Source organism: Gavia stellata, chromosome 5 (assembly GCF_030936135.1).
Source record: "Gavia stellata isolate bGavSte3 chromosome 5, bGavSte3.hap2, whole genome shotgun sequence".
Lineage (NCBI taxonomy): Eukaryota > Metazoa > Chordata > Aves > Gaviiformes > Gaviidae > Gavia > Gavia stellata.
The window spans coordinates 35,852,685-35,867,424 of NC_082598.1; the positions used below are offsets into that span (position 1 = coordinate 35,852,685).

Consider the following 14,740-nt stretch of genomic DNA (forward strand, 5'->3'; position numbering starts at 1 on the left):
GACTGGCTCATTGTTTCAGCTTTGACTAACACAGTAAAATCTGGTCGATTGATCACCCCAGGGGAACTGATGATAAGAACTAATTATCCACCAGTCATTTACCTGCACCCAGGCATGTAATTTTTACAGATATAATTTTATTCCATTTGGAGGCATAGTAGAAGTTTATTCTCAAAATTTGTAATAATACAGTGTTTCTGTCATTATGAAATCCTGTGTGTAATTTGCACATTATCTAGTTCACGGTATGATTATACAGATTAATGCTTATGGTACACTTCACTAAAAAAATAATTCAGAGCACTCACTACTTAAGAACTACTGTAAATGCTTACAAAGGAGGAGCGAAATTATCAGAGATTTTTGCTTTGTCTTCATAGATGCAGTCATCACCAAAACAGAAAAAAAATTGTGCCAGGTGGAAGAATTGATCACTTGTACCTTTCAGAACCAAAAAAACCTGAAAAAGATTGAGACTATCAGTTACCTTGCAAATGCTAGGAATATAACCAGATCACTCCGTCACAGGCATTACTGTTGTTACTACCATAATTTAAGTTATTTTGCACTGTTGCAATAGAACAGTTTCATCCAAGTAGATAAGGCACTAAAATTTGATGTTTAAAGACTTGCACTTCAAAGATGAACATGAAGTTCACATGTACTAGAAAAGGAGAGCAATTTAGGGCTCTTACAACATCTTCTTTAATGAAAGAATCGGTAACAACTTTAGTTTCAACAAATTGCTGGACTGCCATCAAAATACCCGATTTAAGAACGTATCTCAGCCTAAACAGCTTGGAAAAATAAAATCTTGAATTTCCTTTCATTCTGATCCAGCATTTGGCCGCCTCTTCAGCTTAATCCAGATGCCGTTATTTGGACGAAGAATCAGTTCTCCAGTTATACCAAGCTCTTCTGGTTTTTGACACGACTCCACCCAAAAGCGCCGCAGGATGAGGGCTAGAAGAGCTTTCTCCTCCATTAGTGCAAAGCGCTGACCTACAAATTACAGGGCAGCAAAAAAAGAGATGTTATTGTCAGGTCTCATCAACAGTTGCTGCATTTGCATGCTCACAGCAATACCCCTAGGAACACAGGACAGCAAGAACTGTGCATCTGCCCTGAGAACAGAACTGGCTTTAGGCCAAAATCAAGGTTATGTGGATACTACTGAAAATAGTACTTTTCTCTGCATGACAACTCTGGCCTTGCTAAGACAATCCATAGCACATCCTCCTTCCCATAGTACACAGAACTCAAACAGCAAAGAGGAAACAGTCAACACTTTACACGGAAAAAATACAAAACACAGCCTTGTCATGTCTCTTGGATGGGCTAGGCAGGTGGGAATGGATGACAGACCAGAGCAGGAGAAGATGCAGCACAGGGACTGCAAGGAGAGACAAATCCCACTGTTCCATATGTACACAGAGGAGCAAAGGAGATACAACTGCAACAGAACGACAGACAGACCTTCCTTCAATGAACACTAAGCATCACACACACTGATGATTTGGTAGCACAGAGGGCAAAGTTCAATTTACATTTCAGAGAAAGGTGGAGGAAGAAAGGGGAGAAAGAGAAATACGAGGGAAACCAAACCAAGTGTCACAAACCAGGCAGTTCACTCAAACTAAACTGAAAATGGGAACAGGACACAAAACCCAGTGCTCAAAACCTTCTCTGTGCTCCCCTCTGTATAATATGCACAGATGGATGTCTGTATACATGTACACAGTGATGTATTTCTGCAATAATATTAATGAACCACCTCTCCTGCACATGTTCCTGTACACCCAGGAACTAGCTAGACATGGAATATTAAATCAGATTCCTCTTTAGAACATGGGAAGACCTAGTCTGCTGTTCTTATGGGAAGGGCACCTATTCCCAATGAGACAAATTAAAAACAAACAAAAAAACCCCAACCACAGGCCCCAAAAAAGAAAACCAACAAAACCAAAACCCCAAAAGAAGTTGTATTTCCTATTCTTGTAAATGTCATGACAATTGCTGAATGTCCCCATCTGCTCTTAAGACCAGTGCAGGGAACAGTCTTTTCATGTCTTCTACAATATAAACAATAATGCCTCTACTTTGCGCACAGATAAATGCCAAGTGTCTCAGTGGCACCTGAAGAGCTAACAAGTTCTGGGACGACAATGAAAACACCAGAGCAACAACAGTGTCAGAAAGGAGGGTAAGAATACATCAGTTGCAGACTGCACGTTTGGAACATGCAGCTGAGATCATGATATAGACAGATGAGATGTTTCCAGAGCAAAACAAGTACAGGACATTTGCCTTCTCTCACTCTGTCTTGCTGACACTGAGGATCAGAAATTTGGAAGCAATCCTGTCCTAACACAGGAGCCCATTAACATGCTGCCAGGCTGCACTAGCAGTGAGGAGGAAACACCAGCATGATAGACATTGGCCCCGGGGAAGAAAGGAAACCCTTGGGAAGAAAAATGTGGCAGCTCAAACACCAGGCTTGCAGGGGAGACAGTGACCAGAATTCGGGGGCAGGGCAGGGAGGACAGGACACGACCAGCAGGCACGTCAAGACTTAAATTTCTGATACACTCGCTGCTGCCACAGTCACCACACCAAAAGCAGCACTGTCACATTACAAGGGCTTCCTCCTCAGCTACCTACCAATGCAGTTCCTAGGACCAGCTGAGAAGGGCACGTAAGCATACGGATGCCTTCCCTTACAATTTTCAGGGAAGAATCGCTCAGGCCTGAACTCCTCCGGGTCAGGGAAGATCTCGGGGTCTCTATGCAGGGCGTAAGTTATCACAAGAACATTTGTGCCTTTCGGTACTTGATATCCTCCTAAAGAGAAAAGGGAAAGGGAGAAGGGTCCAAACAATGGCAAATAAATGACTTTCTATACACAACAGCACAGTAAAAAAATAAAACAACGCTGCCTTTACTAGGGAAACACCTCCACGAAGGAGATGCTAGCAGGATAGGAAGTGGCAAATGCAGGACACTACTTACTAATATTGCAATCTTCTCTCAAGACACGGGCAAACAGCGGAACTGAAGGGAAGATCCGAAGGGCTTCTTTCACAACACACTCAAGGTATCGAAGCTTCTTCAAATCGTCCATTGTAACAGGACGCTCAGTGTCACCTGTCCAGAAACAAATAGGGGGATGAGCAAGACCAAAACTCCCCATTTTTGGTTAAACAAAATCATCCCAGCTCCCTCCAGGAACTCCCACCACGCACCAAGACCACATAGGAGAAGGTCCTACACATACGTTGAACATGTCTGCCCTGCCCCAAAGATGTAAGGTTGGCTGTATTCTCTTATGGACCTTCCAGCACCCGTCCCAACCACCTCTAGCTATTTAAAGCTCCAGAAGGGCCACAAGGCATATTCCTACCTCCACTTCTACATCTAGGCTTATAATGTACCACATCCCCACTCACAAATGCAACCACCACCACAACCCCAATGAAGGGGGGAATGGAAACGTACCAAACACCTCGTCCAGTTCTCTGTGAACCTTCTTCTGGGCTTCAGGATTATGTCCAAGTAAGTACAGGGCCCAGTTCACAGCAGCTGCTGTTGTATCATGACCCTAGAGGTCCAGATTTACAAAGACATTCACTTCAACACTATTCCTGTGCACAAATAGGCTTGGTAAATACTTGTGTGTGCAGGTAGCATGGAAAGTGAGACTTATTAGTCCCACAACCACGAGAAAAACAAAAAACAAGAGTGAAGAACTCTATCCAACTCATTGATTATCAGGATGTAAGATGACCCATGATTCTGTGAGGTGCCTGGAAATTGACCAAAAAGGAAAACTGTTGAAATAACCCAAGCAAACATCCCTCTCCTCTGCTTCCCGGATGCTGCATGACCTATCAGTATCTACACAATGAAACAGATGTATATACATTTTTTTGGTTACTGTCCAGTCAACAACATAACATCTGGGGGGCCAGCTACCACAGGCGAGATACAATGGACACAATCTGTAATCTTTACAAGGCTATCCAATAAAGAGTCTAATGAGACACAGTACCGTGACCATAGGAGGGAATACTTCTTGGTTTCCTGTGAGGAGGAGATCAGCTACTACAGTTCTCAGCACTGCTTAAAAACTTGGAAAGCAAAGGAAACAAAGGGAAGGGGAATCTAAAAGAAGAAAGAAAAAAAAAAAAAAGAGGGGAACAGAAAAGGGAAAATTTGACCAACAAAGGATTTTAGTACTAAAAAGGTGCACTTGTGAAGTTCAGGATGCTGCACCTCTTCAAAATCCAGCTATGGAGTAGTACAGGAATGGTAAGATGGGGAAAGTTTCTCTAGGTTACAACAGCAGTAATATGACTTTGAATTAAGCTCTTCTGAGATAGAATTCAGGTTCACCTAATGGAGATGGGTGGAGAACTTGTCAAAGTCTTGTTTAGATCCTTCATTGCCCAGGGAACCAGACATGAGAAGACAGTACACCAATGCGCAGTTGACAACAGAACCAGGATGTTACAGCCAACGTGGCAAGGGACAAAACGCGAGGAGAGCTGACAAAACGCGAGGAGAGCTGACAAAATGCGAGGCAAATCCCTGAAAGAATTTAGAGCTCTCTTTAGCATTATTGAGGTTAGCAACAGGAGCTGAAAGCCCATGGCCCATGTCAACCATTAAGCTCTTATTACTCACCTGCTTTCATAAGTAGAGCCTGCTCACATAGGCAGGGCCTGCCACATGTGTATTGCCCAACATTTTGCCAGGGCACACAATTCTGGATCAAATGTTTCTATCTTTCAGTAGTTTCTATCCTACAGAGATTTCCTCTTAGACTTCCAGGGCTAAAATAACATCATACTAAAAGCAACCTCCTGAACTAAGAAAAGGAAGAGTCACAGAGTCACTACCTGCAAATGGTGAATCTCAGGTTCTGAGGATTAAAAAAAAAAAAAAAAAGACAACAAAAAAACCAACCCACAACAAAACACCAAAAACCAAGAAGCAAATGGGTTCCTTGGGTACCTCAAACATGAAAGTATCCACTTCTTCACGAATGTCGCTGTAGCTCAAATTGTTCCCTTCATCATCTGTTGTACTCAGCAGCATGTCCAGGAAAGCTTTCCTCTTTTTGGAGCCACTTTCTTCACAGTTGCCATCAACACCACATTTTGTTTGCTTGGTGTTTTCAAGTTCTGCAGCTTTTTCTGCAATGACCTGAGATAAGAACCATTACATTAGATATGATGCACGCAGCACATGCGCACAATCTATATCACACAGGTTTGTCCCAACTTATTAAAACAACAACATCCATCTGTATCAGTCTACATGAGCTAGTTAGCACAGCTGTCAGCATTAGCTCATAAACTTTAACTGACTTTTTGTGTCAGTAGGTGAAATATGACTAACCCATCTTGTCCCAAGCAATAGAATAAATCTTGAATAGCCTTTGTGTGATCAAGAAAATAGATAGCCAAACTATGCAAACAACTTATTGATCATCAAGAAGTGTAAACACATCCAGAATATATGGGACAAGCCATCTCTTCAGTATGAGAGCAATGGTTGAACTTTCCTTTTTTAGGTCAAAGCACAGGCCCAGTAACAGACAGAGACTTCTTGCTGTCACCACCGTTGTAACAGCAAAACAGAACCCTTAAATAAACTGATATTGCTCCCAACAACAACAAAATAATTAAAAATAAAGGCTGTAGAGTATGCAATTCTGTTCAGAGGAAGCACTGAATGGGAAAAAAATTTCAAAGTGTCATACTGCTGTGTCAAAGTGTCTTACTGCTGATGTGGGGACCTGCACATGTTTGCTCATTTCAGCAGTTCTGCTCCAAATAGGGGAAAATGAATACAGACTTCAATTTCTGAGGGCTGGACCAAGTGACATTAGGAAGTAAAGCCCTATGCTTACTGCTACAAACTTGGCAGTGGGCTGTTGCAGGTGATTCAGATGTGGAGCATCTGGGGCAGAACAAGAGTTCGATGAATTCTTGTTGTTTGTTTCAGTTGTCAAGGTCCTGCAAGTCCTGTTACTCCCTTGCTTAAATACGACAGAGCTCCTGACAGGGAAGTCAGCTGTTGTCTTCTTTTCAGGGAATTCCTTGGCATCCCAACAGAGAGACAGTTCTCCCCTTAAAAGATGCATATCAAGGGGGCTGAACTTCACCCTCATTTGGAAGGTCTCTACTGAGTGCAAGACTTTGCTCCAAAAACTAAAATGTACCATTAAAAAAAAATAAAAAAAGAGTCTATACTGTATCTGTAAAATTGTGAAGGATCTTGAGGTTCCTCTCATGCTCTCTTCCTTCCTTCAACAGCATATATACAGGATTAGGCCAAAGCCAAGGGCTCTTCTGTCGCTGTTGGATTAGATCACTCATCCTAAGGGCACAACAATTACATCACGTAACATTTCTTGACAAAAACCAAAATTTACAGCACACTTTCAAGAGCCAAAAAAAAAGTTCTACCTCCCCCAACGATGCAGAACTTAACATATTGTATGCGTTTAAATCCATTCATCTGAAGGGAAGGCTGTTCATATTTGTTTCCTGATTTTAAATCATATCAAAATTTCTGTCACCTGTCCCAGCATCACCACAATTTATATCTTTAAGCATTGAACTCTGAGAAGTAAAGCATATTCTCATTTAGTGGGAATCCTCTTGAAACAGACATATTAAGTCATCCAGTCCAGTCCCACTCCACATCAGTAAAGCACTGACCATGCTGAAAAGATGTACATCCTGAAAAGACCACTCATGCCAGGGCTCCAAAATATCTGCCCTGTGACCTCAAACAGCCATTTGAAAGCATTACATTCCTACCTTACTGTCCAGATACCATATATGCCAGACAGTACATGAAAAGTATTTAAAATAAAGACTATGAGACTTCGAGTATGCTCAAACACAACTGGAGTACATTTGGCTGATTGTCGTTGCTCTTCAGCTCTTGAATATGCTTTTGGCTGCAGAAAGAGACTTTGAGGCGTAATTATTATATTTAGGCCAACTTCGGGCCCATTTGCGGTACAATTTGGGAAAGGCCAAGGAACCAATGACAATCAAACCCTCTAATTCCACCCCTTTTTTTGTAACATGGCTGTCTCAACAAGCCCCATCAAAGGCTAGGGTTGAGATGCCACAAGCAGCTACATCTCATCTAGGCTGACACATCAGTGTGGTAGGAATATAGACCATGCTTTTCCTAATCCACTGGACAGCCATATGCAATTTGAATGGTGTAAATACTGCCATGAACTGCAGAGCAGCAGTGCCTCAAGCTTTAACATGCTGTCTAAAACAGCACCCTCCCAATTCTTCCAGTCATGCTGATATGAAATGTTGCAGCTCCATTTTTTTTTTTTTTTAACTTCCTCTACCAATGGATTAACTGAATGGCAGCTGACACCTCTTCAAGGCCTCGGCCTCCCATTGCATATACTCATACCAGAAAATGCATCAAAATCTGCACAAGTTTCTCCTCTCCTGCCTTCTTGGCTTTCTATCTCCATCTGTGACCCCCCAGCCCTCCCTCCCTCACAGCAGATGAGCTCCTGACGCCAGCAGCATCAACTCCAGCCCAACTACAAAGCAGCCAACTAAAATGTGCATTTACCTGTAGATAGCACGAACATATTCAGAATCCTTATTCTCCTGAGCACCCACATTCTTGCCCATCGCAGTTTCTAGGAGGAAATAATCAATGGTTCATGAGTGCAAAGTGAAATGCAGAGTCTCTGTACACAATAAGCTACTACTGATCCCAGCTTCTGACTGCCACCACACCATCCCTTCAACAGGTGAATACACACATACCTTTCCAAGTGATGAGCTTGCTTTACATTTCTATGCCCAGGAACCCTGCTCTTCAAAACAACCTCACTTCAGACTGCTACCTCTGCCCTGCCCATCCCACAAACTCACCTGCTCAGATGCACACAAGACACCCTAGGAGAAAGCATGGCCTTGGGAAGATGGAAATACATTCACACAATATGCAGTGACATTCCTCTTCAACTGCCTCCTCACACACCACGGCACAGCTGTATTTATGAGTCTCTGCGTCATTCCCAGCCCCGCCACAATAATTGAAGAGGACTTACCACAGATGATATCAAGGGCACACAGAGTGATGTCCAGAAAGACATCAAATGGTTCCTTGTCAACATGCTTCTCAAGTTTCTCCAACAAAATACCTCCTTGTTCATTCATAACCTCTAGAAAGTCAGTTAAGATTGCAAAGTGGAACGTAGGAGTTATCATCTTCCTCCGTGACCGCCACTTGTCTCCGGTGCTGCAAAATTAACAGGGAGAAGGAAGAGTTAAAAACTCCAAGTCAAAAATAAAACCCTCACCATCACAGGAAGTACACAGTAAAAACTGCAGCCTAAACACCTCTCACAGATGGACACGCTGTACATGACTCTTCCAGCTGTCCATAGCACTCCCCAGAAGGAGCAAAATGGAAATATTTCTTCCTCCAGCTCTCTCTGAACCACAAGCCACCGTTTCTATAGCTGGTCTCAATAAAAGAAGATGCCAATGAGCCTTCAGGCAATACAGCCTCATGGTTGCTCAGTGCACAGGCTCAGAGGGATCGAGCAGAAGCCATCTATAGGACAAACCAGCTATTCAGCATCAAGACCTCAACTCATCACATTGTCTCTGTGAATCACCACCTGTGCTTGCCTTCATATGCTGACTAGGAAATGAGGATTGTAGAGAACCAGGGTCCACGGACATTACAAAAATGACTGCCTCAGGGTCTGGCTACAAAGTACTTCTTTGGAGAAAGGCAACCACCTCCCATATGTCAGTGAAAGAGCATGGAGCCACAGCAGGTGACACCGCTGGGCGTTCTTGTTCACTTTTTCTGACTCACATGCCCCACAGGCACACAACTGGCAGCTCTGCTTACAGGGTAAACCATCACACCTCTTATTCTGTTAACTTGCTATTGAGGCACTAACAGTGAGGACTCACCATGCCTGACACCCATGGACCCCCACCCTCCGCACTTTGCTATGGATTACTGCCTTCTCAAGGGCCATGAACAAAACTCAGGATAAAAGGCATTCCTCATCCTCTCACATAAACTTGCACCTCCCACACCACATGATCACAGCTGGCTTTTACGACACCATGGTCCCATGACAAAGCACGAGGAGTTCACCTCTGAGGGCTCCAAACAGGCAACAAAGCTCCACTGCTAACAGGGGGACCTTGACCTCACAAAAACACAGAAGATGCCCGAAGGCACCAGAGTCACTCTACACTCGCCTTGCTCTGACTCTTGAATACCTGCATCATCCAGACCAAACCTTCCTTGACTCTCCCAAGACCGCAGGACACCAAACACTTACATCACTGCTCCTCCCTCCCTCCACTCCTGACTTGCACTCTTACCCAGGCTCACTTCTTATGAGCCTCCACTTCATGAGGGAAATTAAGGACAGGGTGCAGATACTCTCGCATCCTACCGCAAAGCATCACCAATCTCAGGCCCATCCTACTGGTTTGCAGCATCACCAGCTGAGATAAGCAATGCACACAATCACAGTTCTGCCACAGTCCAACCACTCAACATATATCACAACATTCAAAACATCCAGCGTGCAGCACTGCAAACTAAGTGACAGCACTTGCCACAGGATACAACTTCCCAAAACAAACATTCATTTCAAGCCTCTGGACAAAGTAGTAACAATGGCCAAATTTGCCAAGAAACCAATAATGCCAAAAGATTTTTATGGGACATTAGCTGCAGAAGAGCAACCAAGACCATCAGAAAGAGTAAGAATTCTACCACTATCATCTACATTTCTGTCCAGAGATACACACAGCATTCCTGCCACCAAGCCCTCTTCCTATCATATACCCTGCGAATTTCAAAAAGACAGCGAAGCACCCGCATTTCACTATACCTCGTTAGAAGTCCAGTACCCAGCCACGGCTGCAGGAATTTATACAAGTATGATTTTTCTATATGTTTCGAACTGCTCAGAATAACCTGTCAGAAAAATGAAAGGAGAGGAAAAAACATCACTTGTTAGATGGAGAGAGATTTCTTCAGCTGAGATTACTTCACACAACCTCAGTTCTTCCACAAAAATGCCCCGAGCCTCAGTAAAACACACAATATTTCAGTACAAGCTGGTACACAGGGGGAACATTGAGTTCACACCCTCAAGTCTTTCAGTAAATATGTGAATCCTGAGAAACAATGAAATACTCAAAAACTAGCACTCCCACTCCCCTTATCTTCTTGAAAAAGAAAGATTTGTGTTACAAAGTCACAGGCAGAGCTCAGAAAACCTAACGGTTTCCAGCCTTAACTAAACTCACAAGAAGTACCATCTCTTCAATAAACTCTCCAACAAAGAAACAACTCTATCTTCCCAGTTCAGGGACAATCACCATCAGTAGCAAAACTAACAACTACATTTCATGGCATCAAGTCAGACCCACCAAGTTCTAATGCAGAAGTCAGTCAAACAGACACAAGCATTGCAACCTGCATTTCATAATGTTCTACCCCTATTTCAGTGGTCCCATCTTCCCTGCTATCTGCTTGTCCATTCTGATCTTGGGAGCAGAAGCTTTCAGACATGTGAAAACAAAGCTAAAGGAGATGCGACTTAGTATGTTTTATACAAAGAAGCTGCTTTCATTTGCTGGCCATCTTCAGTATTTATTTTTTTCCAAGACTAGGCTTTTTATATTCTTCTGCTTTCAGCCTTTCTTTAGCACTGGGCAGTGGAAAATCTCAAGTGAAATCAGTCCAAGCCCTTTTTTTCAAAAATTACATTGAGAGAATAGAAACTAACAGGTTGGACACTGCTTTGCATGACAGTAAAACAGACAGGAGACAAGCACACTCACCTCCACATTGTCAGGGTGATACAAAATCATGACAGGCAATGGTCCTATCCAAAGTTTGAAAAATGGCTGACTCCTGAACTCTTCAACGTAAACTTGTATTTGTTTAAAAAAACCTGGAATGAAAAAAGCAGATTAGAGTTTTTAAAAAAGGGGGTTTTGCTGAACAAGCAAGACTTCTGTAATGAACTGGTTTTCACCATATGCCCTGTAATTATGTTTTTGTTGTAGTTTTATCTTGCTACTATGACCAAGCAGCATATTTTGCACCCATCTACTAGCTGTACTGCAGGAGCATTTCTTTATGGCTACACTCTTGAAGGCACTCTATTCTAGGGAAACCCCTCCTAGCTGTAGATAAGGCGGTTTGATTTAAGCAGTCTCAAAGTACTTGAGCACAGGCCTTCTGTATTGTGATGCTCTTTGTAACAATTAGAGCCAAATCAAACTTTATCAAGGCTATGCTTACATTTTGGCTTATCTGACACTAGCCAAAATATCAAGACACCTTTTCCCATCTGAGACCTCATTGACAAGCACTACATTTGTGGTGCACGCACAAGTGATGTCGTGCACAGTAATGGCAGAGCACTGTGCAGAAACCAGTATCACCTGAAACGTCTAGTTTCTGATAGCTGGACTCCTGAAGAAATTCTCTGGATCCCTTACACCATTATTGTTTGTCTGCAAACAAATTACTTCTTACTCCAACATGCTTAAATAGTCTCACTCTCTTGCAGCCCTAACCATGAGTGATGGTTTGCAATTCTAGCAGGGGCTTTTGATAGCTGGCTGCTCCAGGATTAAACTCCACTCTTCTCCTTTTAGAAACCTTATTGAAGGGTATGTGACCGCTTACAGGGCCACTGTGGATTTGGCAATTCAGGTGTCCCCATCTCTAAGGGCACAAAGACTCATAGGATCATTTATGCCATAGACCACCTGAGAGATACCACTATCATCCAGCTGCCAGCTGGACTTCATACCCATGAGCTCAGCAATCCAGCCAAATCTCCACCCACATTATTATCCACTTACCCAGTCCACATCTTGTCAGTTTAGCTATACAGAAAGCACAGGAGATGGCATCAAAGACCTCGCTGAATCAAATTAAACACCATCTACTGCTCTGTCCTTGCTCACAGATCCAGTTATCTCATCACAGAGGGCAATCAGGTTCATTCTGCAATTCTAGAGGAGGTGGCCGCTATCAGGATGTTCAAGGATTAAACATGCCTTTGCCCTTTCAGAAACCAGATCAAACAATAAATTACTCCCTCCAAGGCCTCTGCAGAGAGTTGAAAATTCAAAGGTCCCCAAATCAAAGGGGAAAAAAAAGGAAAAAATCTAGTTTCCTAATAGATACCCAAATACAGCATTCCCTAAACACCTCATCCAAGAGGCTTAAGTGTCACATTATTTTGCTATTTTTTTAATATTTTTTCCTAACATCACCATGATTAAAATATCACAATTTTCCAGCATTTGTCTACTGATATCAATAAACAAAATCACTATCAGATGAAAAGTAATTTTTCTTTCTGCTATAAAACCTTATCCTTTTTTCTAAAAACTATCTTTTGTTTTTAATTGTCACATTTTTAATGAAAAATATTATAAACCACAAACTTCACTCATTTTTACATAAATAAACAATAATAAAGATGAACGGTCATGGACTTAACTAAAGCATGGAGGCTATGTGACTCCTGCTAACAGAGGAGATTATGAGACTCCATAGAACAGAAGAGTTTCCATCAAATTACTTTCTGGAGAAAGAAGCAATGTTGTTTTTTTGGGGTTTTTTGGGTGTTTGGGGTTTTGGTTTTTTTTTTCCCCAAGAAGATTTAAAAAGAAGGGGGGGCGGGGGGAGAGGAAAAAAAGATTTGTCTCTCAGTCAGGCTCATATACACATCCTGACTATGATCCTGCTACTGTTTCCCCAAAGCCAACTTCAGGGAAAGCCGCTTGCCCTCGCTTCCATCAAAGAAAGATCTCTCATATCTCTATTGAGATACGGGGCTGGATCCAGAGGAAATATGTGAGTGTGTACCCTTGTGAATAGAGGGACCATGTCTCAGCATATGTCAGCACTGGGCACTGGGCGTGCCCCTGCTGCAGTTGTCCTTGGCTTCACCGCGCTCCCATGACCCAGTTGCTCTCTCTTCTTGCAGCACAGCCAGGAACGCGTATGCGCAGAGCAGACCGGCATATACAGCTGTCAGGAACACACCCAGAAGCGTCTGCCAGCCCACTGACAGCACAGCCGGAGCTGCTTTCACACCACAGACTCCTCACGAAATGTGCTCTTGTGCAAAACCGAGAACATAACAGAAAGGGAATGTGTAGCACGTTTGTGCTCTCTAAAGCACCTGACAAAAAGAAGGTACCACTGATCAATGTGAGCACAGAAAAGTTTGCTTTTGAGGGATGTATGTCAAATACTCAGCAAGTTCTTTTGTCCCTAATGCATAAATCTAAGGCACAGCTAATTCCAAAAACAACCCAGCAGCTCAGCATGCTGAAGTCCCTTGCACATGCTCACTTGGGGGAAGATGATAGTTTAAAGAAGTATTTTTCCTTCCCAAGCTGAAAGCTTTGTTTGGATCGCAGCTCATAGCCATGGTGACACAGTGCTCTGCATTGTGAAACAGCACTTCCCGCGGGAGCACTCAGCTGTGTTTCAAAAACACATTCCACTGCATTCATGCCCCACCTCACCAACAAGTGGAAATGGGTCCGACTCCAGCATCAGCATCTGGAATCCGCTGCCAGATTGACCCTCCAGCTAATCGCCGACTGATAATAACCCCACATTTATGCAGTTCCTCTCCTTACCCCTCCGCTGTCCACTTCTCACACAGTTCCCCTCTGCAGGTCGCCCACAGCCCCAGAGAGACCTAAAGCCAATGCCACACCCTATAGCCACCCCCCTGCCCGCCACAGCTCAACCACCCAAGCACCTCACCAGCGCTGGCTCCTCCAGCAAAGCCCCACACAGTGCAGGGACCTCACAGCTGGGCTGTGGCACAAGCTGCCCTTACCTTCTCCCTCCCGCTCCAAGTGTAGAGCATTTCCCAGCACAGGATAGCAGGGGCTGATACCTGGGATCGGCTTCATCACCCACCATTGCCTCCAGTAATCCATCAGGGAAGACAGGGAGCGCATGGCCACAACCGTCAACAGCAGAACGACAACCCCAGCCCCCAAGTGCAGCAGCTGGGGTCCCCCTGCGGCTCCCCACACAACCTCCATGGCCACCTCCCAGCCTCTTGCTCCAAGCCTTGATCCCTAACTGGGGAACCGGTGCTGCTTCTACCCGGCTCTGCCTTATACTTGCTGCTGCTGCGCTGCAGTGAGCAGAGTGTGGCGGGACCCACGCCATAAGAGCAGGAGGTGGAGCTGTCACACAGCACCGAGGCGCAGCTTCCTGCCAGGATGATAAACAAAGATATAAAAAACACACACGCGGAGAGTCTACCTGCAAGCACTTCATGGTGGCAGAGCAGCCACCGAGAACGGTGCTATTTCCTTGCCCTCACTTGGCTCCTCTGACTCAAGTGAAGAGTGAGGAAGTTCTTTGCAGGCCCGTGCAATATCCCTGAAGGAAAAGACACAAACCGCTGTCAAGAGAAAAACCACCTTTTCACTGATTTGGGAAGGATGGGTTTTCACAACACCGCCCTTCTCCGTCTGTTTTCACGTGCTCAGGGAACACCATTTTGCCATACAGAACTGCTCCAGTGCTCTCCAACATGATGCCCGAAGGGTTTCGTGTTCTTCAGATGGGGAGCACCTTTCTTAAGTTGGGTTGATGGCTCAAAGAGGTTACACAGACCAGAGCCCATACAGAC

The 14,740-nt window shown here is 43.9% G+C and overlaps 1 protein-coding gene across 1 annotated transcript; it reads right to left on the reverse strand.

Annotated features, from left to right (window-relative positions):
• Positions 1 to 724: 724 nt before the first annotated feature.
• LOC104262044 (cytochrome P450 4V2) lies at positions 725 to 14,141 on the reverse strand. Its single transcript, XM_009818275.2, has 11 exons — positions 13,931 to 14,141; positions 10,890 to 11,002; positions 9,932 to 10,017; positions 8,111 to 8,301; positions 7,624 to 7,693; positions 6,258 to 6,384; positions 5,014 to 5,205; positions 3,496 to 3,598; positions 3,010 to 3,144; positions 2,662 to 2,841; positions 725 to 1,002 (listed from the first exon to the last, which is right to left on the reverse strand). Exons 1-11 carry the CDS (start codon positions 14,139 to 14,141, stop codon positions 827 to 829), a joined length of 1,584 nt encoding a protein of 527 aa, XP_009816577.1. The 3' UTR covers positions 725 to 826.
• Positions 14,142 to 14,740: the final 599 nt, after the last annotated feature.

Excerpts from the sequence above, each read along its gene's own strand:
- LOC104262044 (XM_009818275.2), bottom strand. The coding sequence starts at position 14,141 with ATGGAGGTTGTGTGGGGAGCCGCAGGGGGACCCCAGCTGCTGCACTTG. Across the intron at positions 11,003-13,930 it reads CTTGGAGCGGGAGGGAGAAG|GTTTTTTTAAACAAATACAA; the intron begins GTAAGGGCAGCT and ends TTTTCATTCCAG. Across the intron at positions 7,694-8,110 it reads TGCCCTTGATATCATCTGTG|AAACTGCGATGGGCAAGAAT; the intron begins GTAAGTCCTCTT and ends ATTTCCTCCTAG.